This window comes from Loxodonta africana, chromosome 19 (genome assembly GCF_030014295.1).
Source record: "Loxodonta africana isolate mLoxAfr1 chromosome 19, mLoxAfr1.hap2, whole genome shotgun sequence".
Taxonomy (NCBI): domain Eukaryota; kingdom Metazoa; phylum Chordata; class Mammalia; order Proboscidea; family Elephantidae; genus Loxodonta; species Loxodonta africana.
In genome coordinates, this window is record NC_087360.1 from 6,953,293 (window position 1) to 6,977,838 (window position 24,546).

The 24,546-nt window shown below is 44.2% G+C and overlaps 2 protein-coding genes across 15 annotated transcripts in view; one reads left to right on the forward strand and one right to left on the reverse strand.

Moving 5' to 3' along the window:
* Positions 1 to 1,566: 1,566 nt before the first annotated feature.
* MTRFR (mitochondrial translation release factor in rescue) lies at positions 1,567 to 19,455 on the reverse strand. The gene is made up of 3 exons (XM_010599822.3): positions 18,851 to 19,455; positions 5,229 to 5,534; positions 1,567 to 2,686 (listed from the first exon to the last, which is right to left on the reverse strand). Exons 2-3 carry the CDS (start codon positions 5,508 to 5,510, stop codon positions 2,468 to 2,470), a joined length of 501 nt encoding a protein of 166 aa, XP_010598124.1. The 5' UTR covers positions 5,511 to 5,534; positions 18,851 to 19,455; the 3' UTR covers positions 1,567 to 2,467.
* MPHOSPH9 (M-phase phosphoprotein 9) overlaps positions 19,207 to 24,546 on the forward strand; it is a 57,182-nt gene continuing 51,842 nt past the window's right edge. For 4 of the 14 annotated variants that reach the window (XR_010318550.1, XM_023539212.2, XM_023539216.2 and 1 more), the window contains exons 1-2: positions 19,313 to 21,776; positions 24,034 to 24,187. Coding sequence is in view for 11 of the 14 variants with exons in the window: in XM_023539212.2 (XP_023394980.2) it covers positions 21,670 to 21,776; positions 24,034 to 24,187 (261 nt within the window). In the remaining 3 variants the exon portion in view is untranslated. Of the gene's footprint in view, positions 19,284 to 19,311; positions 24,188 to 24,546 lie in introns of those variants that run through there. The other 10 variants (XM_023539215.2, XM_023539219.2, XM_010599823.3 and 7 more) reach the window with 9 other exon arrangements.

Genomic DNA, 24,546 nt, shown 5'->3' on the forward strand with positions numbered 1-24,546 from the left:
GCTGGGGAGAAATGGGTTGTGTTGTATGTGTTGAGAATACACACGGTGGTCTCTGACAGTGCCTTCCAAAGAGATTTTGTGGTAATTTCCATATACATACCTTAGGCCCTGACCCCCAGGTAGTGAGGGCTTGTGTGGGGTGAGAGAGAGATCAGATAGCTGAGGGATATGGTCAGTGTTCCAGGCAGAGGCAAAGTCCCAGCCATGACAAGTGTGAAGGCTGACAGGAATGGGTCCTGCTGGGAGGGTTGGGTTTTGTTGCATCTCCTCCATGGAAATGGCAGAAAATTCAAAAGGTACGAGAGAGGAGAATGCAGGGACCCAGACAGATACTTGTACACCACTGTTCACTGCAGCCAAGAGGTAGAAACAACCCAAGTGACCATCAACAAGAACGGATAAACTGTGGTCTAACGATGCCATGGATTATGATTCAGCCATAAAGAGAAAAATGAAGTTGTGCTACATGCTATGACTTGGATGAACCCTGAAAGCATGCTGAGTGAGAGAAGTCAGACACAAAAGGACAGGTCTTGTATGACCCTATGTATGAAATACCTAGACTAGCCAAACGCAGAGAGACAAAAATAGCTGAATGGTTACCATGGGCTGGGGGGAAGGGGAAAAGGCGAGTTGTTGTTTAAGGGGTACTAAGTGTTTGTCTGGGGTGATGGGAAAGTTTTGAAAATGGATAGTGGTGATGGTTGTACAACATTGTGAATGTAATTGCTGCCATTGAATTGTGCACTTAAAAGTGGCTAAAATGGCAAATTCTGTATTTTAAAAAAGTTACAAGACAGTGACATTGAAGACTATTTTTCCCCCAAATTTCCCTTCCCACTACTACCAGTTTCCTGGGACCATTCAGAGATACTTTCCATGGCCATCTTCTGCATGGAGGCTGGGATGGGGAAGGGTCTTGAACCCCTCGACAGGTGTTGGAGCCCTGTCCTACACAGAAGGCTGAAGCTTCTAAGCCAGGCCACTCCCAGCTGAGTAGAGCTGGACAGGCCACCTTTGAGATCAGTATGTTTAGAAGCCGGCACTGCACATAGGTTCTGGGCTGGTCTGCTGCAGAAGAGGCCTCACCGCCCAGTGGCCTCCCTCCTAGTTCAGGCACGAACTCCAGATGTGTTCTAACGAGCCAAACTACTGACCCTGCCCCCCGCCCCCCCGCCAAAACAAGAAAACTGTAAGGTATTTTTACTGTTATTGATTGGTAAAGCCAGCTGAGTTATGGTATCAAGCAAACCTGCAAACCCATCAGTTTTCTGGGACCTCATCTCTTATAAATCTGTTTGGAGATCAACATCCAGGGAATGACATATACATTTCTGTGTCAGAGAGGTGATCCGGCAACATACAGTCTATTAGCTAATGCAGTCAACGGGCAAGTAACTTACTGTGAAATCTGTCACCACCGTGTTTTCTCTCATTCTCTTGACATTGAGATAACCGACATCTGAGTATCACAGAGCAGTGGCTTCCCAGCAGATGACAAGGTGCCACTGAACGCTATTAATGTTTGACTCAGTTCTACAGTTCTCACAAAAATGCACCTGAGGGTTTTTTTCCAAAAAATATTTTTTATTTCTAACTTTTTATAATGAGACGAGGAGCCCTGGTGGCGTGTGTGCTCAGCTGCTAACGGAAAGGCTGGCGGTTTGAACTCACCCAGTGACTCTGCAGGAGAAAGACCTGGTCATCTGTTCCCATAAAGGGTGTTGTTGGGTGTCCTCGAGTCAGCTGTGACTCAGCAACCCCGGGTACGACAGAACGGAACACGGCCTTGTCGTGCATCGTCCTCACAGCTGTTGCTATGCGTGAGCTCATTGTTACAGCCACTCTGTCCATCCGTCTCCTTGATGGTCTTCCTCTTTTTCTCTGACCTACTTCACCAAGCGTGATGTCCTCCTGGGACTGGTCCCTCCTGATAACATGTCCAAAGTACATGAGATGAAGTTTCACCATCCTTGCTTCTAGGAAGCATTCTGGCTGTACGTCTTCCAAGATGAAGATGACAGCCTAGGAAACCCTATGGGGCAGTTCCACTGTCACATGGGGTCATTATGAGTCAAAATTGACTTGATGGTACCTAACAGCAACAATATAATAAAACAGACATTTACACAAATACATGAATAGCTTAAAGAAGCATCATAAGGTGAAACTGTCTACCTCCCAGTTGACACAGAACACGGTCAGCCACCCCAGAAGCCCCTTCATGTACTGCACCTCAGTGTCTCCACCTCCCTCCCCACAAAGGGATGGCAGTCGCTTCCTTCTGTTTGCAGGTTTATTCCCAAAGAGAGCACCTCTATTTACTACGGTTTAGCCTCTTCGCCCTTTTAAAAAAATAGGTCTTTTAAGTCTGTCATATTTCCTTAAAAGCTCAACCATAACTCTGGCGATGGAGTCCCCGCTTTATCCCGAGAGCCTTGTGGCAGTCTGAATCTGCAGTTCCTTCTCAGTGGGCACTTTTACTCAATTCCCATTGTTCTTTCAGGAACTTCTTTTTCTCTAGGGTTTCCTTTGCTCTTTTTTTCCTTTCTTGCTTTTTCTTCTCTGCCTCTCGTTTTTCTTTGAAAACCAGACTGTTTTCACCATTGCAGAACACATCCACTTTTTCTTGGAGGATTTTCCGAGCCAGCTTTCGGTTCTGATCAACTGACCTTGTCTGATGACACTGTAAGAGAGGATGTTTTATAAAGTGAAAACCAGGGGTGTCCGGAGGTAGAAGGGGTCTAATAAACCCTCCTTATTGTCCACATTTTTGCTTCAGTCAAAGGCAGAGCCGCTTGTTGAGGGGTCCCACAGAGTCAGTGACAGAACCAAGACCAGGCCCTTTCCTGCCTCGGCTCTGCTGTCTTTGCCTTGTCCTGCCCCCTAGCTCTAGTACGTGGCTTTCACTGATTGTTTTATAATCAGGAGTGTTACCTTTGCTTGTTTAGAATCAAGAATCCAAAAATCAAAAAGCCAAATTGTTACCATGGAGTTGATTCTGACTCCTGGCGACCCTATGTGTTACAGAGTAGAACTGACCTATAGAGTTTTCTTGGCTGTAATCTTTATAGAACCAGACTGCCAGGTCTTTCTTCCTCGGTGCCACTGGGAGGGTTTGAACCACCAATCTTTAGCTTGGTAGTTGACTACAAACTGTTTGCACCCCCAGGGGTGTTAGAAGCAACGACAGTCTTCAAATAATTTAAAATCCCTAAATAATTTTGAAAACATGAACTGATTTATGCAGTTTACAGCCAGGGAACAACCAGTCCGCGTGCACCATTCATAAAGAGAAGAAAACAGCGTATTAGCTAACCATAACATTCATCATACAATCCCTTAATTATGAGCGGGTACCTTGCAAAAAGAAGAGAAATTGATACAAGATTTCCCTTGCTTCCAGAAATTCTGTGCAATTAGGGTGAGAGAACAGTTCTAAAAGCAAATTTGGAGTAAATAATATAAAATGTCAAGTTTCCCAATTTTATTTCTTGCGTGTGAAGGAGAATCCCCCCCTCCCCACACACACACACAGGATAGGAAAGTGATTCAGGTTTTAATTGATAATATGTTCTTGGCTCAAAAACCTACCAAGTAAAAGAAAAAAAAAACCCAAAAATCTGGCAGTAAAATACAGCTGTTAAGAACATGGACTTTGTCTTTGGTCTGGCTTAAATCCTGTAGCTGTGTGACCTTGGGCCAGTCGCTTGACCTTTCTGTGCCTCAGATCCCGCATCTGTACCATGGGGATGGGAATGGATAATAGGGTTGTGAGGACTAAGAGAGTTAATGCATGTGAAGTTGCTTGGAATAGTGCCTACCACAGGTTTCCATGATGTGTATTTACTGTTAGGATCATTGCTGTTGTTGGGTGCCATCGAGTGGATTTTGACTCATAACGACCCCATGTGACAGAGTAGAACTGATCCATAGAGTTTTCTAGGCTATAATCTTTACGGACTGCAGATCGCCAGGTCTTTTCTCCCGTGGAGCCACGGGGTGGGTTTGAACTTCCAACCTTTTGCTTAGCAGCTGAGTGCTTAACCATTGTGCCACCAGAGCTCCTTATTAGTGTCACTCGTATACAAAAAGCCTGTCTTTTCCTGACTGTCCCTCAGGGAGCAGGGCTGTTTTTAGGGTGCTCCAGCAATACCTGTGGAGCAGAGTGGGTGGGTAGTTCACTGGCTGGGCTTGTCTCTGAGCCAGCAGGGCGACTACTACTCAAACCAGGGGAGAGGAAAAAAGCCGTTTCCTCCAAGTTCAGAATTGTTTGGAAGCTGGTGCTATGCGGATCAGAGATTTGTTTTTTATATAAAGAAGGAAGGCTGTTCAAGGCAGCTGTGTGTACCATTTGCCTCACTGGCATTTATCTCAGCGGGGACAGAGGGACAAGGAGGATGTGACCATCCTCAAGGCAATCGGCTGGTCAGTGGGGCTGAGACTACTAGTAGGCAGTGCCTCAGCACTCCCTGCAGCTGTCCTTTGGCTGGTGGCCCCTGGAGTGGCTTTGCAGCTGCTGGGTGCCTGCCTTTATCACCCATTGCAAAACTTTGTCAAATGCTGCCTCCTGGGGACAGCCAGACAGCAGTGCTGTCTGCTGAATCCAAGGATGGCAGCAAGACTCTGGCTCCACAGCGGGTGAGGCTTGTTAGGAGGCTGTGCCTTAGGGCCTACAGGACTTTGGTAAAGGCTGGAGGAAGGGTCAGGGCCCGGGATGAGCTCTGCAGCGCCCTCTACTGCCTGGGCCAGGCTGGCAGAGGGTAGCCCCTGCCAGAATTAGCAGACACGCCAGCCGACCGCTCCCCCTCATGCAGGAGAAATCCACCCTGGTGTGGCGGTGTTGTTGGTTGCCATCGAGTCGATTTTCTACTCATAGCAACCCCATGTGACACAGGAGAACTGCCCCATAGGGTTTCCTAGACTGTAATCTTTATGGAAGCAGACTGCTGGGCCTTTCTCCTGTGGAGCTGCTGAATGGGTTTGAACTGCTGACCTTTCACTTAGCAGCCAGGACTAAACCATTGTGCCACCAGGACTCTTTTCTAAGAGCTTTACACATGTTATTAACTGATTTAATCCTCACAAGACTTCTATGAAGCAGGTACCGTTATCCCAGTTTGCAGCAGGGAAAACTAAAGCCCAGAGAGGCTGAGTAACTTGTCCAGGGTCCCACGGCTAGTCTGGCTCCAGAATCCAGCTGCAGAACTACCTGGGGCGCCCCCTACCTTGACAACGATGCCTGAGGGAATATGCTTCAGCACCACGCAGTTGCTTGTTTTGTTGGTGGCTTGGCCCCCGGGACCATGTCCTTTCACAAACTGCTCTTCAAGTTCACTCTCGTCCAGGGCAGGCAGAGAAGGGCAGCTCTTCTTGCCTGCCATCTGGACCTGAATGACAGTTGTTTCTCGGTCCAGGAATGTCAGCGTCTCCCACCGCCTGAGGCCCCGTGGCACTGTGCATGTTCTGGTCAGTGATGTGGGGAAACGCAGTAAAGCTGAGGCACCCATGGGGTAAGTGGGTGTGTTCAGGACCTGAGTCAGAAGAGCAGACGGACAGGACTTCAGTCAGATCATTTGCTCTCAAGATGACACTGCAGGTTCTGAGACAGGCTTTTCATAAAGCGATTTGGAGGATGGCCCAGCTGTTACCTGGGGGATTCAGGACATGAGTGCTGACAGAGCAGCCAGCGAGACCCGCCCCTCTCCAGCCTTGCATTGTCTAACTGGGTTCTCATACGTATTTTCTTGTACCAAAAAAAACCCCAAACCTGTTGCCGTTGATTCGGACGCATAGCAACCCTAGAAGATGGAGTAGAACTGCCCCATAGGGTTTCCTAGGCTCTAATCTTTATGGGAGGGGCCCTGGTGGCACAGTGGCTAAAGCGCTTGGCTCCTAACCGGAAGGTTGGTGGTTCGAACCCAGTAGCCACTCTGTGGGAGAAACGTGGCAGTCTGGTTCCATAAAGATTACAGCCTTGGAAACCCTATGGGGCATTCTACTCTGTCCAATAGGGTCACTGTGAGTCAGGATCAACTCGACAGCAAGGGGCTTGGTTTTGGTTTGGTAATCTTTACGGAAGCAGATTGGCAGGTCTTTTCTCCCACGGAGCTGTTGGTGGGTTCAAACCACTGACCTTTGGGTTAGCAGCTGAGTGCTGAGCCTGTGCATCACCAGGGCTCCTTATTTTTCTTACAACAGACCAAAAATATCTTCAAAGTACCCAGAGCTGCTGTTTTCTCAGAAAGGGGGGGTTCTGAGTGTGAAATTCAAATGAATTGGGCTGCAGTTTGATAAATAAATGTTTGAGAGACATCAAGCAATTAGGAGCTGGGTCAAGTGACATTATTTCAATGTTTGAGAATCTTTGAAATCAAAATGTAAAGACTACAATGTGCGATATGACTGCACTTAAACAGCCTGGGATAGTCAATCTCGCTATCGGTCAATGTCACAATCATTGTTTTTTTTTTAATGTCTCCAGTTTCGTGGGTTTGAATAGGAGCATCTGTTCTCTTGGACACACCGCCAATATGGGATTCAACTGGTTAGACTGTTAGAACTGCCTCTTAGCAATCAAATCAATGGAGTTTAATATTAAATGGTTCGAAATACCATGCAAGGTGCAAGGAGAGTTAGGAGGTAAAAAAGGGTTAGACTCCGTCCTCTTGGAGCTTACAGTCTAGTTGGAGAGAGGAGCATTATTCAACAGTAAAGAATGAAACAAGTGCTCGAGACACAGCGGAAGGCTAGAGCGTCAGCTGGCAGATGAAGAGTACAGAGCAGGACAGCTGTGACGATAGGGCAAGCCCCACGGGCCTCTGCTTTTCTCCAGGAGACAGCAGAAGGGTCAAAAGCTGTTAGTTCTTTTAAGGGATCTACGTTCTCCCCGTGATTAGGGGCAAGTCGCAACCTGGGCCTGTCTTCTCATCTGTAAAATGGGTGAACATGCCCTCCTCCTTCCACCCCACACAGGCTTGTTGTAAAGGTCAGAGAAAAAGTATTCAGGAAGGGGCTTGGTTGGTACCCTCCAGGGCATGAGACTGATTTTTAGCCAAATCTCAGTTCCCCAGGTGGACTGGGGGAACCACAAACGTGCCAGTCACCTCAGGTTCCTTGACTGGGGATTACAGCGGCACTGAGAGCAGACGCACCACACCGCCCATTTCTCTTTGTCGCCTGCTTCTGCTGAGAATCTGAACAGTTTCTTTTAGTGTTTGAAAGTGTGTCGATTCTAGCTCGTGGCAACTGGTCTCTGATATAGGTAGGAATTGGGGTCTACCAGAGTTAACATCTAAGATAACATCCACCAAATTATTTCACCAAGCTTGCGCTCAACTTGTCTACCTTTCCCCGCTGTCAGCTCTGACTGCTAACGCCACCTGAGCCACGCAGAGTCCTAGGCCCTGAAGAGGAGGCTAACTGAAGACACAGGATATTCCGCATCGTTTCCTTGTCCATATGTGGGTTTTCTGTCACTTTCGCTGTAAGATTCTGTCTCAGTCATCAGTATAGCTGATAATGGGATGCTACTGGTCATCTTTAGTATGACAATACAATATTCTTCATCTCTGTTTCTATGGGAAATAAAGACAGTGAAGTATACTTTCTAAACCTGATGCCAAAGCTAGTTTTCTTTTCCATGGCTGACAGGATGGTCTAAACCATGTCTTCTTTTTGAAAAATAACATGTTCAGTACGCCGTCAGTCCCGGTGGGTGACAGTGAAGGTGGTGTTGGTGAGCTACCCCGTGACTGAGGAGGAACAGATTTTGAAGTAGAGAATGAAAATGTCTGGTGCTTTAAAAATTGGTTTTGTGAGAGCAGTGGGATGCAGACCTCAAATTCTCATAAAAAGGCCAGACTTAATGGTCTGACTGGGACTAGAAAGACCCCAGAGGTCATGGTCCCCAGACCTTCTGTTAGCCCAAGACCGGAACCATTCCCAAGTCCAACTCTTCAGACAGGGACTGGACTGGACTATAAGACAGAAAATGATACTGGTGAGGAGTGACCTTCTCGGATCAAGTAGACACATGAGAGACTATGTGGGCAGCTCCTGTCTGGAGGGGAGATGAGAGGGTGGGGGGGACAGAAGCTGGCTAAACGGACACGGGGAATACAGGGTGGAGAGAAGTGTACTGTCTCATTACGGGGAGAGCAACTAGGAGTATATAAAAAACCCAGTGCTACCAAAGATGTAAAAGACCTATACAAAGAAAACTACAAAGTACTACTACAAGAAACTAAAAAGGACCTACTGAAGTGGAAAAACATACCTTGCTCATGGATAGGAAGACTTAACATAGTAAAAATGTCTATTCTACCAAAAGCCATCTATACATACAATGCACTTCCGATCCAAATTCCAATGTCATTTTTTAATGTGATGGAGAAACAAATCACCAACTTCATATGGAAGGGAAAGAAGCCTCGGATAAGCAAAGCATTACCGAAAAAGAAGAAAAAAGTGGGAGGCCTCACTCTACCTGATTTCAGAATCTATTATACAGCCACAGTAGTCAAAACAGCCTGGTACTGGTACAACAACAGACACATAGACCAATGGAACAGAATTGAGAACCCAGATATAAATCCATCCACATATGAGCAGCTGATATTTGACAAAGGCCCAGTGTCAGTTAATTGGGGAAAAGATAGTCTTTTTAACAAATGGTGCTGGCATAACTGGATATCCATTTGCAAAAAAATGAAACAGGACCCATACCTCACACCATGCACAAAAACTAACTCCAAGTGGATCAAAGACCTATACATAAAGACTAAAACGATAAAGATCATGGAAGAAAAAATAGGGACAACCTTAGGAGCCCTAATACAAGGCATAAACAGAATACAAAATATTACCAAAAATGACGAAGAGAAACCAGATAACTGGGAGCTCCTAAAAATCAAACACCTATGCTTATCTAAAGACTTCGCCAAAAGAGTAAAAAGACCACCTACAGACTGGGAAAGAATTTTCAGCTATGACATCTCCGACCAGCGCCTGATCTCTAAAATCTATATGATTCTGTCAAAACTCAACCACAAAAAGACAAACAAATCAAGAAGTGGGCAAAGGATATGAACACACACTTCACTAAAGAAGATATTCAGGCAGCTAACAGACACATGAGAAAATGTTCTCGATCATTAGCCATTAGAGAAATGCAAATTAAAACTACGATGAGATTCCATCTCACTCCAACAAGGCTGGCATTAATCCAAAAAACACAAAATAATAAATGTTGGAGAGGCTGCGGAGAGATTGGAACTCTTATACACTGCTGGTGGGAATGTAAAATGGTACAACCACTTTGGAAATCTATCTGGCGTTATCTTAAACAGTTAGAAATAGAACTACCATACAACCCAGAAATCCCACTCCTCGGAATATACCCTAGAGAATCAAGAGCCTTCACACAAACAGATATATGCACACCCATGTTTATTGCAGCTCTGTTTACAATAGTAAAAAGCTGGAAGCAACCAAGGTGTCCATCAACGGATGAATGGTTAAATAAATTGTGGTATATTCACACAATGGAATACTACGTGTCGATAAAGAACAGTGACGAATCTGTGAAACATTTCATAACATGGAGGAACCTGGAAGGCATTATGCTGAGCGAAATTAGTCAGAGACAAAAGGACAAATATTGTATAAGACCACTATTATAAGATCTTGAGAAATAGTATAAACTGAGAAGAACACATACTTTTGTGGTTACGAGGGGGGAGGGAGGGAGGGTGGGAGAGGGTTTTTTACTGATTAGTTAGTAGACAAGCACTGCTTTAGGTGAAGGGAAGGACAATACTCAGTACATGGAAGGTCAGCTCAACTGGACTGGACCAAAAGCAAAGAAGTTTCCGGGATAAACTGAATGCCTCAAAGGTCAGCAGAGCAAGGGCGGGGGTTTGGGGACCATGGTTTAAGGGGACTTCTAAGTCAATTGACATAATAAACTCTATTATGAAAACATTCTGCATCCCACTTTGAAATGTGGTGTCTGGGGTCTTAAATGCTAACAAGCGGCCATCTAAGATGCATCAATTGGTCTCAACCCACCTGGATCAAACGAGAATGAAGAACACCAAGGTCACACGATAACTAAGAGCCCAAGAGACAGAAAGGGCCACATGAACCAGAGACCTACATCATCCTGAGACCAGAAGAACTAGATGGTGCCCAGCCACAACTGATGACTGCCTTGACAGGGAGCACAACAGAGAACCCCTGAGGGAGCAGGAGATCAGTGGGATGCAGACCCCAAATTCTCACAAAAAGACCATACTTAATGGTCTGACTGAGACTAGAGGAATCCCGGCGGGCATGGTCCCCAAACCTTCTGTTGGCCCAGGACAGGAACCATTCCCGAAGACAACTCATCAGACATGAAAGGGACTGGACAGTGGGTAGGAGAGAGATGCTGATGAAGAGTGAGCTATTTGTATCAGGTGGACACTTGAGACTGTGTTGGCATCTCCTGTCTGGAGGGGGGATGGGAGGATAGAGAGAGTTGGAAGCTGGCAAAATTGTCACAAGAGACTGGAAGGGCTGACTCATTTTGGGGAGAGCAAGCGGGAGTATGGAGTAAGGTGTATATAAACTTATATGTGACAGTTTGACTTGAAGCTCAATAAAAGTTAATAATAATAATAATAAAAAAAACCAGTGCTGTCAAGTTGATTCTGACTCATAGCAACCCTATAGGACAGGGTAGAGCTGCCCCAAAGAGTTTTCAAGGAGGGCCTGGCGGATTCGAACTGCCAACCCTTTGGTTAGCAGCCGTAGCACTTAACCACTACGCCAGGGTTTCCAGGAGTATACAGCAGGTGTATATAAGTTTTTGTGTGAGAGACTGACTTGATTTGTAAACTTTCGCTTAAAGTGCAATCAAAAAAATTGGTTTTGTTTAATGTGTGTGAAAAATTTTAAAAGTATCCTCAAGAAAGGATAAACACAAGCACTTTGTCTTATTGCTCTACCACAAAGAATCATCTCCTCCCTCAATGACCAAGTGGAAGAGCCTAAGTCAATGTCCACAGTTTCCTCCTCATCTCTGCTTTCAAGCCACAGAACAAAATTCCTTTGTGTACCAGATGGTTCCTAGTCCCTGGACAGGATTCATTATAAAGCACAAGCCCAGAGCCTCTCCTGGGGTTTCTCTTCCGCTAGTTAGCAAATCTGACCAGGCAGGACAGCGCTGGGATACAGTGCAGTGACAAAGAAAGGGAGCAAGTCTGAGGCAAGGCGAAACTCCCACACAAAGGACGGAGAGGCGAGGGCTTTTATCAGCTGCTTTGTCACCAGCACACTGTGCTTCAAATCTGTACCTTTCTGTCCTAATTCAGAGCTGACAGAGACGCTGGAAGGTCTCCCACCCCACTGGAGTTCTAGAAGGTCCCCAGTGCTCAATGACCGGCTGCTTTGTCTAACAGCTAATTCCAACAGCCAATCAGACAATTCTAGACACTTCTAGTATCTCCTGGAGTGTTGGCCTGACTCCAATGACTGCTGAAAATGACAAACACACCCATGGTTCCACCTCCCTGAAGCCCAAAGAAGAATACTGATTGGATTTCAGTTTTTGTGATACTCACAGAGCAAGCCAAAGTCTTTGGGGAACAAGGAAAGCAGCTCGAATTATAGCTCATCATGACATTAAAAAAAGAGAAAAAGGGAAATAGTAAAAAGATGTGCTAGTAAGGGGAAACTAGCCATCATGACGGTGTTGCCCTAATTCTTTTCTGGGAGTGCGGACTCTAATCTAGGGCTGGCGCTCTACCCCAACATCCCCTCAGCTGCACGGAACAGCTGACCACAGTTTAGGTTAAGGCCACTCATAGTCTGAGTCCCTTCTGACTTGGTCAAATTCAGGATGATAGGTCTGAGGCCTTTACAAAAGCGAATGTTAATTTGTTCAACAGATATTTTAAACATCTACTACGGGCCAGGAATGGGCCTCAAGGAGCCGCAGCATAAAAGAGAAATTAAGATGTCCACAGAGGAAATATGATACACGCCATAAGCCCCCAAAGAATAACAGGCTACAGAGCAACTTTGTTGTTAGTTGCTGGGGGGTTCCGACTCTGGCGACCCCCTGGGTGCAGAGTAGAACTGCTCCATAGGGTTCTCAAGGCTATGACCTTTCGGAGCCAGACTGCTAGGCCTGTCTTCCAAGGCACCTCTGGGCGGACTTGAGCCACCAACCTTTCTCTAGTAGTTGGCCTTTAACCGTTTGCATCAGCGTGGCCCCAAATCGCCTGGAGTGCTTGTTGTCAAGACGTGGAAGCTGCATTCTATTAAGTGCCTCTCCCAGCAGGCACCCCCTCCTCTAGCTTCTGTAGTCAACCCAAAACAAGAAAGACGTCTAGCTGCAGGATGGTATGTCCGGCTCTGCAGCACAGCCCGTGACCGGAGCAAAGTGAATCGGTTCTAAGCTGACGTTGCCAGGCCTGTTGGCGGCACCGCTCTAATGCTCTGGAGAGAGGGCCGGGGGTGGACGTGCCTTGCCTTTGGAGGCGCTGCAGGGGATAAAGGGTATTTTGGAATCTGTTTTCAGGAAAGCAGAAGCTTTCACTCTTTGGATCCGCTTCTGGATGGTGTTTGTCTAAAAACTGTTGTTTAAGGATTTTGTAGAAAGGTAGAGTACGAATTTCCCTTAACTACGACTTTAACATGTATCTCCCTTGGCAGAAAGTTCATAAACGCTAACCAAAGGAACAGATGTGTGGGTGAACTGAAAAGAGGTTGCTGCAGGAAAAATGACTGCTAAACATCTAGGAGCCAGTCTCACCCTCAAACCTCAGCGTGCACACAAGTCACCTGGGGATTTTGTTAAATAGCGAGTCAGTGGTGCTGCCTGGGGCCTCAGGTCCGGCATTTCTAACTAGTTCCCAGGTGAGCCTGTGGCTGCTCGTCTGTGGGCCCCACTCTGAGTGGCACAGCCCAGGGCTCTGTATCCTGGTGCTCAGGACTGACTGACGGCTTGACAAGAGCCCTTGGATCATGGTGGTAAAAATGGAGATGGAAAAGCTTTAAAGGGGTGGAATGGGAGGGAAAGAAATCACTGAGAAGGAAAAAAAAAAACGAAGTGAATACTGATTTGCGTTCACAGAAGGTGAAATGGTAGGAGGGGATTGAGAAACTGGGTCATCTGAAAAAAGAACCCCGAAAATGCAGCTTCTGTCACACTAATGTTCTAGAATAGTTTTGTCCAATAGAAATATAACGCAAGCTACGTGTGAAAGTCTGACTTTTGTAGTAGTCGCATTAAGCATAGTAAGAAACTGATGAAAAATGAATGTTAATATATTTTGTTTAATCCAATATATCCAAACTATAATCCTTTCAGTACAAAACCATTATAAAAATCATTGAGACATTTTAGTCTTTTTTTTTTTGTAGAAAGGCTTCAAAATTCTGTGTGAATTCACACAGCATATCTCAGTTTGGACTAGCTGCCCTTCCACTGCCAGCTGCCCCGTGGGGCTCGCAGCTACCTTACTGGATGTGCAGTGTAGAATCTTGCGACTCAAAGTGTGGCCCACAGGGGCAGCAGCAACAGCACCACCTGGGAGCTTGTGAGGAATGAGACTCTCAGGCCCCACCCCACACCTCCTAAATCGGAGCCTGCATTTTAACAAGAGTCTCAGGTGACTCACAGGCATGTGAAAGTTTGAGAGGCACAGTACTAGAACACAGGAAGTGGCAAGTTCTTTGGCTATTAGGATGGACACTTTTAGAAGCTGTCATTTCTCTTATATCATTTAAGACACTGAGACCCAAATTCAGGAGTACTGATTACCTGCTTGGTGACAAAGAGCTGAAGCGCTTGGCTGCTAACCAAAAGGTCACAGTTTGAACCCACCAGCAGTCTGCTTCTGTAAAGATTGACAGCCTTGGAAACCCTATGGGGCAGTTCGACTCTGTCTTACAGAGTCACTCTGCATTGGAATAGACTTGATGGCAGTGGGTGGGCGGATCACCTGTTCATGGTGGTCTTGTCTCCCCCTCCCCAATAAGGAGATGAAATCACAGGTCTAAAAACAACGACCTAATAAATGGTTAAGGACCAAACATGGTGAGCTTAAACAGATGTGCAGTGCTGCGGCTTTAAGAAGCCAAAATGGCCAGCCGACTGCACCAGAAACGAAGTGAGAGGTGATTTTCTGAGAAATGTTTAGTAATAATGCATCAAAGTGTTTTTGTGCTTCCTGCAAAATGAGAGTTAAAATAAACTTGCCTCTGTCTGTCTTTGACATGTGGCTCACCCTCTTGTCCTAGATGCCGAAGGTTCTTCCGAGGACTGGGACACCTCCAGAAAGCAGGCCCACTGGGTACGTGGCTCAGGCTCGAAACACACGTCATTGCCTAGGCTTGGGGATTTACACTGAAGATGCAGCACCTTTCACCCACAGTAAGCATTTATAGGGAGGCCCTGGGTGCTGCCAATGGTTAACGTGCTCAGTCCCTAACAAATAGGTTGGAGGTTCGAGTCCACCCACAGGTGCCTTGAAGAAAGGCCTGGCAATCTGCTGCCCCAAAATCAGCTATTGAAAACCCTACGGAGCAGAGTTCTACTCTGACACACGGTTGCCATGAGTGGGAGTTGAGTTGACGACAATGGGCAAGCGGTTACAGAGAATTATCTTTCAAACAGGAAGAGGATAATAGATTGGGCAGCAGGACAAGAGGAAGAGGAGAAAGGAGAATACTCTGGGTGTGGTCTAAATTTAATAGGTTTAACTGCTGCAGAGTTTGATACAACTAATGAAATAGAAAGAGCATTCAATTCACAGAATACCAACATCCGTTTTTGTTTTTTTAAACACAAAAATTTGAATCCCTAGAGAATTACACCTGTCCTATTTGTGTATATCACTGTGATTTTCTCCTATTATAGCACCTAACAAGAACTTTGTAATTTATCGACTCTACCATTAAAATAAAACAGAAACACAAAAAAGCAGTAATAATGACACTCCAGTTTCTTCTCAAGGTCTCAAAGCCTGGATTACCAAGAAGCCTGGTGGCAGCTGGTAACTGAAAGGTTGGCGGTTTGAACCCACCAGCTGCTGCATGGGAGAAAGGTGGCAGTCTGCTTCCGTAAAGATTATAGCCTTGGAAACCCAACGGGGCAACTCTACTCGTCCTATAGGGTCGCTATGAGTAGAAATCGGCACAATGGCAATGAGTTTTTTAAGAGGGGAGATACTGTTTCTCAGGATTATTTAAATGCTTAAAAAAAAAAAAAAGGCTATACTACCATTAACGATGCTGTAGAAGTTCTCAGAGCACTTGCAAAGACATTATCACACTGACACAAATAAAGAACATAAGGGATGTACACTATGTGGCTCTACGGAACACTTACCTTGGAAGACCATTAAGTATTCAGTTTTTGAAACTAAATTTATCCTTCCTGCTGGCCTGTTCCTCAGCCTCCTGTTATGGATTGAATCGTGTCCCCCCAAAACGTGTATCAGCTTGGCTGGGCCATGATTCCCAATGTTGTGTGATTGTCACCATTTTGTCATCTGATGTGATTTTCCTATGTGTTGTAAATCCTACCTCTATGATATTAATAAGGCAGAGTTAGAGGGAGTTATATTAACAAGGCAGGACTCAATGTACAAGATTAGGTTGCATTTTAAGTCAATCTCTTTTAAGATATAAAAGAGAGAAGGGAGCAGAGAGACAGGGGACCTCAACCACCAAGAAACCAGTGCCGGGAGCAGAGTGCATTCTCTGGATCAGGGGTTTCTGCGTGGAGAAGCTCCTAGACCAGGGGAAGATTGGTGACAATGACTTTCCCACAGAACCAACAGAGAAAGCCTTCCCCTAGAGCTGGCACCCTGAATTTGGACTGCTAGCCGCCTAAACTGTGAGAGAATAAATTACTGTTTGTTAAGTCATCCACTTGTGGTATTTGTTATAGCAGCACTGGGTAACTAAAACACCTTCCATAATATCTCCAGATCCGTTCCTTAAAAAATGCTAGCTCATTTTCTCAACTTTCTCTTCTTGACTTTGCCTCTTTTTTTTTTTTTTCTAAATTTTTGTCCCTGAAAGGCAATACTGCACGACCTGGATTCAATTTCTCAACTCCATGAGTTACTTGCTGTGTGACTTTGGTACCGTTTCCTCATCTGTAACCAGGGGTAAGGACAAAATCATACACGTTGCCACAAATGTAAAGCCCTACTGCTCATAAAATGGTAGAGTTTCCGACCTGTAAACTACAAAGCTGAGGAGCCCCTGACCAACACACCACATAAGCTGTGGTTTTATGGCATAAACCCAATCTGGGAACTATTTTACTGGCTTGTGTTTCAGAGCTCTCTGTGAAGAGACATCTGTCTAGAACAGAGACCTGCTAGCTGTTTACATGGTAGAAATCCAATCTGAAATGTACTTGGAAACCATGTCTGCTGAGGTCATAATTCTGGTCTATGAAATCAGGTGGCGAGGAGGTAATTATGATGCCAAAAATATAGCCTCACTTCCAGGTAGGCTTAAAGTGAAAGATAAAACTACCTTCTTCAAATTAAGTCTTGGTTTAAACTTGGATACCTTTAGTAATTATCTAATATAGTAAGAAAAATGACAAAAGACAGGAAAGATGAAAAAAATCCATATGTAAGTGTAAACTTCATCATTTCCTTTCATGTTCAATGGTTAAACTACAGATTTTAAGTTTAAGAGTCGGTCATTTTTTGCTGTGGAGAAGTGGACCTCCAAAAGATACACCGTTTGGATATAAAAGTCAATGACACAAAGTAACACCCTGAATAGTAAGACACTGAATGCCTCAAGCCATTAGCCACTAGTATTACTGAACAGTTTATCCCAATTGATGTAGAGAATCTCCACTCAAAAGCTGGCAATTTGAAGCTTCAAGAAAAAGAGAAGTACTTGAGCAACTGGATGTTATAATAAACTAATATATTACAATGTTCATTACCATCATAAAGGTTATCAAATAGTAGTATAAACTTGCTTACAAGAAATGCAAAATTTCTTCTTTTGGAGGGGGAATATTTACATTACATTGTTATACTTAACACATTGTCTTGGATTTCTGGAGTCTACTGTTTTCTATAAACTATATGATCTTTAAAAACTACTTTTTTTCAGGTGTTTATAAAGTTTTGAATCATGCTTGGTAGAGGATCAGTGAAAAAGAGAAAGACTCTCAATTAGACATACTGACACAGTGGCTGCAACAATGGGCTCAAGCATAACAACTGTGAGGATGGTGCAGGACCAGGCAGTGTTTCATTCTGTTGTATGTAGGGTCACTGAGTCAGAACTGACTCGACGGCACCTCACAACAACAACAACGAAGTTTTGAAAAAGGCATTTCTTCTTTCTAGTCCAATTAATCAAAGGCAGCTTCAACTTTGAAATTGTTAAAATTATGACCCTACCAAAGAGCCTCCCCTAAGGTAAGAAATAAGGTGGGAGCAAACTTACAAAATACTTCACTGCATCAATGGGTTAACAAAATCACCCATCAAAAGCAAAAAACAAAAACATTCATGCTTAAAATGAAAAAAGCCCAACCGCTTTTATAGCCAAAAGCAATGATCTACTTTGCTTAGTTAATAACTAATCACTAGTACTCAATTTTGGGTTAATATTTTTCTTGTAAGGAAACACACGCCTGGAGAAATGGTACCTCTCTTTGCCTAGAGCTGTCTCAGGAATTCATACTTCTCAATTCTTCTGTGAATGCAAAATCCTACAATGTCTCGAAATAGATTTTTGTGGCCAAATGAAATTAATGACAAAAACTGCTGTTTGGGGTGAGTCTGAAATATGGTCACTATTTTCAGTGACGGGTGCTTAAAAATTATCCGGTTTTGGTTAGGTATTACACGAGCATAATAATGACTGGTGGATTAGCAGAAATTGTGGTGTGGGGTTCAACTTTTTTAAGCTTGAGATCTTACACACTGATGGGGTTCTGGATGAAGTTTTCATTCTTACTGTTAAAAATGTTAGGTATCCCTAGGGGGCTCGGTTGAGCTCGAATGCCTGTCAGATGGAGCTGTTAAGGTAAGGACAAAAACATCACCTGCGTCCTGGCTTCACCGTGCCACCTCAAGCACACCTGGTGACACCTCCAGGGAAATGGAAGAGGTGGAAGCACCTTAAAGGTTAACTAGTTTGAAGAATGTGAGCCCTACAGATTTCTTGTGATGGGCTAGAGGCCTGCAGGGAGGAAAATGGTTTCACTGTGGTCCCAGAGCAGAGCAGTGCTGACACCAACTATGTACCAGGCTTAAAGCAGCATCCACTGACTGTAACCTGGTGCCCTGGAGTTGATTCTGACTCATGGGGACCCTGTGTGTTACAGAGGAGAACTGCTCTGTAGGGTGTTCTTGACTGTTATCTTTAGAGAAACGGATCACCACAACTTTCTTCCGCAGCACCACGAGGTGGGTTTGAACTGCCAATCTTCAGGTTAGTAGAAGATGTCAAACTGCTTGCGCCACCCAAGGACCTTGCGTGTAAAGAGCTCCACAGAACTGCCCGATTAGTACACGAGGGCTATTTCACGGCATCTCAGGCCTCATCTGGAAATTTCTCCATGGCGGGGGCCTTCGCTTCCCCCGGAGCTTTTAACAGCCCTACAGTCGAGCCCCCAGCAGCTTAGGGTAAACCAAGTATCTAGGCCGGATTCCCCTCGCCGCCAGTGAGGCCTCAGGTGCATAGATGGCGCGACTCAGGGTCGCAAGCCGGGAAACTCAGCGTCCCCGCCCCTAGTCCTTTCTCTATAGCCCTCGACAATCGTGAGCAACCGTACGTCTTCCTGGGCTTCTCCGCGGGCGCTTACCTGGTTTCAGGACCAGCCTCCCGCCCCGGTTCTCGGGAAACCAGAATTCCGGCAGAAAAAGGCTAGCAAGCGCGCTCCCAGGTCTGCGCACGCGCCGTGCCCTGCCCACGGCTTCCCTCACTCGCTGGAGCCTCATTTTTACAAACTGCGCATGCGAGAAGCTGAAGCTTCTTTCCTGGGTGGCAGCAGGCGGGTCGCAGAGAGCCAATCAGGAGCGAGGAATTGATAGAAGCCCCGCCCCCCGTGTCACAGGCGTCCGACTGCCGCAGGGGAAAAGGAGGTGGAGGCGCGCTCAGCCGTCCGGCTGTCTCCGCCCCCTTCTGGGCAGCCAATCGCAGGCAAGACGCCGGGCTCGCGCACGCTCCCCCCGAGTTTAACGGTCGCGAGAGGCCGGGCGCCCGACCCTGACAGCGGCAGTGGGAACGGCGGCCAGGTAAGCGGCCGCCGGCCTGCGTGGGGCTGCTGGTCGCGGGGGAGACGGTATGAGACTTAGAAGACGCTGTCTTGGCGGAGCCCTGAGTATGAGGCTGGGATAGGGTTGGGGGAGAAGGCAGCCCCGCCACCTCACCCCACGGGAGCCCGCCGGCTTGTGGGGGCTTTGACGACCGCCGGAAGCCTTTTTAGAGCCCGTGTCCTTGAGTGACACCCGCGCCGTCCAATGGCAGAGCGCCTCTCTCCGAGAGGCGGGAGCTTGTGGGATTCTTTTTGGGGTGAGGTTCCATCGCTCGCTTTCAGAACGGGGTTGTGCTTGTTGGTGTTGGGGGCGTTCCCCCGTCCTCCCTGCTGTCTGTAGCTTAGGGGACTGCGTGCGTTTGCCCTCGCCTTCCCGCTTGGGTCCCATAGCACCTGAGGTCGGGTCGTGAGGCCAGAATGTTGAGGTCCGGCCTCAGGATCTCTGAAATCACCCCCTCCTTTCTCCCTCGGGCTCCCAGCAAAGCAAAACCCTTAGTTAACTTTTATTTTATTGGCGGACCCCGATCTGTCGTTCCCTTTTAACAACTCTATTTTTTGCCAGGGGCTGCGGGGCGGGGACCCAAAACGTCAAAATTTGTCGCTGGGAAATATAAAAACGTCTCTATTCTTCTATTCATCTCCACAAATGGTGGTTTTTTTTTTTTTTTTTTTTGCGTTGAACGTGAGTTCCACCCCCTCACGCCCCTTCAATTTTACCCTCCTCGGGCTGGAGAAGCATCATTGAATTTCAAGTGGTTTTCCATTTGGATCCCCCGTATCCGGATTACCTCAGTGGGGAGATAGTAGATGGGGCTGAGACCCACCTCCCTGGAGAGCTGGTGTTTTCCTGGTATAAGAGCAAGGAGATTGAAATCTAGATATTTCTGTTGCCGGCTGGAAGGTGCAGCACCTGACTTTTCAATAACCCGTTTGTTGTCACTGATGGGCCAAGCCACTGGGGAACAGTCCACTGAGTTAGATCTAGTTTCCCTGAAGGAAGTGAGTCCTTTATGAACTGACTCTTAATTAACCTGCTTTGTGAAACTGGGCCCTAGAAAAGTGGGAACCTGGAAGACCCAAAGAGCAGATCGTTTTCCTCTTTTGCACTCTCCAAAGTTTTCATTTTGTAAGCAGTATACATATCCTTTTTCTTCTTTTTCTCTTGCTTCCTGGCTCTTTTTTATATACTGGAAATTAAGGAGGCAGAGGGTTTGACTTGATTCAGCCAGTTTGCCTCTGCACACCCAGCTTCAGTAAAGCCTGAGTTGATCTGGCAAACAGTTTATTTTTTAAGAAACAGTACATGAATAGAGAACAAAAGGATTATGTATATATACATATATATTTATGGTGCAAAATGTGTTCCACCCTTGCCAATGGGGAGGCAACCATTGTTAACAGCTTAGTTTGCTTGCTTTTAGTACCAAATTAAATACTGAACAGTTCCCATCCCTGTATTCACTGCATAAATCAGGCATGTATGTTCGCAGGAATTTATTAAACAAGACATGTGAGTGTTCCAATCATTACGTAGAAGAATTGTCTATAGAACTTTAAGTACATAAAATCCTGAAATACTACCTGAAAAGGATCATGCTGTTTTTTGCAAATCATCCTTAGTATAGATTTTTAAAATTAAAATATAATTCACATATCATAAAATTAACCCTTTAAAAGTGTATTATTCAGTGGCTTTTAGTGTATTTGCAAGGTCGTGCAGTTACCACCGCTGTCTATCCAATTCCCTCTTCATTACCCTCAAAGGAAACCCTGTATCCATTACCAGTCCCCCCCCCCCATTCTCCTTCCCCCCAGTTCCTGGTAACCACTACCAGTAATCTATTTTCTGTCTTTGTATAGATTTGCCTATTCTGGAATCTTCATGTAAACGGACTTATGCGTTACGTAGTCTTTTAGGCTGACTTCTTTCACTTAGCATCATGTTTTCAAGGTGTGTCTGTGTTACAGCATGTATCAGTACTTTATCCCTTTTCGGTACTGAATAACATTTCGTTGTGTGGATAGTCTGGATTTGTTTTTCCATTCAGTTGATGAACATTTGGCCTGTTTCTACATTTTGGCTATCATAAGTAATGTTGCTATCCTTAAGGTAGATTTGTATGAAAAAGGTCAAAATCTCCAGAGCATGAAAAGACAGTTGGTAGGTTTAGTGGCTTTTTACAGTATTTTTTCCCCATTCATCTTTCAGACTCTCTTTGAAGCTTAGGTTTTCATGGTTCTGAATGTTAGCAGCTGAAAATGCCTGTAGACGATGAAGCATCTGAAGATGACTCGGATTCAATTTCTTCAGACAGTGAAAGAACCTATATTTTCAACTAAGAGAGCATAACAATTTTCTGCACACTATGGAAGACTTTGACTTGGTGAAAACTTTACAAAAGACTTCTCCATCTTCTGTAGAATCTGATGTAAAAAATTCTCATTTTCTTGGACTGAACTTAAGTTCTAATAGGTAAGAATGAGATAGATATTTAATGTAACAACAAATCAGAAGAACTTTGTTGGCGTAGTTTACTAATTCATCCTAATAGTGTCATAGTTACTGATTTGCATTAAAAAAAAGTTATCAGGAACTGTTGTTCATGGACAGTTATTTAAGTTAAGAATGGTATTTGTCCCCCCAGAAATACATATTTTTACACAGGAAACGTTATAAAAAATATTTGTTTTGCTAGTGTAGTTTTATTTAGACTTTTTTTTTTTTGTAAAATTACAAGCATATCTTTGGAATTTATTTGCCTTAATGTTATGTCTACATTTTTAAATTAACAGTACAAATGATGTTTTATAGAAATACCTCAGCAATCTGGAAAGTGGCAATTAAAGTTGAATACTAGGAAGTAAGCAAAAAACAGACTCCGAGTTGACAAAATAGATGTTATCAAACAATGCAATTTATTTTTAAGCTACACATGGTTTCTTTTTAATGAGACCCCGTTTACTCTCATTTTGTATGTAGCCTCACAAGCTTGATTATTTGGTTTCTAAATTTATAAGTAGTTTAGAAGCAGCAAAGAGATAGGGACCATTTGAGGGGAGATCATCTTTAAAAAAGCAAGTTCAAGAAAGCAAAAACAAAACAGTGTGGGGTCTGCTGGTAAAGGCACAATAGGCCTTGAAGAAATTGCGTATTATGAATCAGTTAATTTATCACTTAAAAATTTTGTTCGTTCTCTGCCCTGCTCAGGAAGAATTTCAGACAGCTTGCAAGAATACAAAAAGTAAGACCAGAAAGCATAAATTAGGGTGAAAGGGAAGAAAAGTATGGAAATGGACCCTGCTCATCTACAGTGAAACCTGTGAGAGCCGGAACTCGACTGACTGCTTTGTTTTTCCAGGTCTTGCGAGTTCTCCGCCTTTGACAGGGTGCAGTCTTACCATTTTTCCATCGTGCCCTATTAGTGGAAGCTGTTTGTGTTTTCCTTCTCTGACAGGTTTCTGCCTCACACAAGTTCCGGCTTCCTCAGGTTTTACTCTACATGCATTTGCTGAAAGTTGGCCATGGATTTTGTCAGTTGTATCCCTTGGTGGCCCTGTGAAGCCCACTTCTGGAAGAAATTCCTTTTAGAACATAGTGTTTGATTTGCCTGGAAGAACCTAAGTGTGCCTTTCTCATGAAAATTATGCAATTGAATCTGTCTTTTTTTTTTTATTATTATTGTGACTGGCATTAAGTCACAATAAAAAAAAAAAAAAGACAGATTCCAGCTAAATTAAAATTTGATAATTACAACTTTGTAAACCCCTTATGGACTATATGTCATGTTCTTCTCCCACCTGAATTTTATTAATATTTTATCTGCTCCTAATTCTTTATTATTTTGCCATTATTTTCTTCAGGGTTCTTTTTTTTTTTTAACAGATTCTTTGTGAAACAAAGCAGGTAACTGATAAATAACTGAAAATGACCTTTCAGTGGTTAGAATTTAAACAAGTCTTAATGCCCTTAATTATACTTTGTGTTTTTCTAAAACAAACTGGAAACAAACTCCTCTCAAGTTTGGAGAAGTAACCCTTCTGGACAGAATCAGTGCTATTTTACCCTTTAAATAGACTAAACAACTCCTGAATATTTGCTAATTTGCTTGGCACAACTTTTATTCAGAGATGGTGCAGAGATACACTCAGCTTATCACACCAAGTTGGGGGGATTTAATTAACATTCTGGTTAGAAGAAAAAGAATCCCTGCGATGAGAACAGGAGAGCTTGTTTTTATAGTGATTACTTGATAAATAAGAAGAAAATAGATCAGGTAGCGCCGTGAAGACAACTTATGTGATAAAATTAGTAACAAATAAATTGTGAAATTGTTAAAAAAAAAAAAAAAGAATCCCTGCTATAGTGAAGGGCTGTTCTTAAAGTCAAAGAATCCTCTGGAATAATTTAGATGTGAGCAGCCGGAAATTTTTCTTACAGTCGTTTAGCAGAAATTTTTTCATTTTCTGTTGCCGCTTTGCTGTGCTCTCTCCGTTTTGGGGAAGGTCTTCCTGTTGTGTTCTTAAAAAAAATAATTAAGTGCTGTCTTGTCTTTTTACTGCCGTTTCTTTTTTGTGGACAAACTTGTGATCAGATTTTCAGCAAAGGAGGTGCCATTGGGTAGGATTAAATATCAGTGGTTTTGTACTGCTCTGTTAAATCTTGAACTGCTGAATTATTCAACACCTTGGTTGAATGAAGAAAACCATTTGAATTATTTATGTTTCAACAGAAGTAGTCCCCACCTTAGTACAAATGGGGTGTCCTCTTTCTCAGGGAAGACCAGACCATCTGTAATTCAAGGTACAGTTGAAGTCCTCACCTCGCTAATGCAAGAGCAACAAAACAGTGGAAAGACTGATTCGGAACTTTGGAAAAACTGTGAGGTATCTAGTTTTGTTTTATGTTTGGAATGGAAAAAAAAAAAGTATATTTAGAAGTACCTGCACAAAAAAAAAAAAGTATACTTAAAAGTACCTGTGCTAAACTCTCGACGGCACTGGGTGGGTTTTTTCTACTAAACTCTAAATTATTAGAAGTGTATATCCTAAACAGCATTATTCTTAATTTATTGTTAAAGAGAAGTGGTCAAATGTATTAACTGGAGAACAATATTGAATGAATGTAAAAAAGATGATTGAAAGTGTGTTTTAAGATTATTAGTGATTGGACATACTAATTTGGCTGTATATTAAATATGCACTAAAATGTTGTCTTTGTTCAGAGAACTGGGAATCCCAAAATT

Bases quoted from the DNA above. Each gene is read 5' to 3' on its own strand.
- MTRFR (XM_010599822.3), bottom strand. From the start codon at position 5,510: ATGGGTGCCTCAGCTTTACTGCGTTTCCCCACATCACTGACCAGAACA. The intron at 2,687-5,228 runs GTAGGGGGCGCC...CCTCTCTTACAG, and splicing joins CCTCAGGCATCGTTGTCAAG to TGTCATCAGACAAGGTCAGT.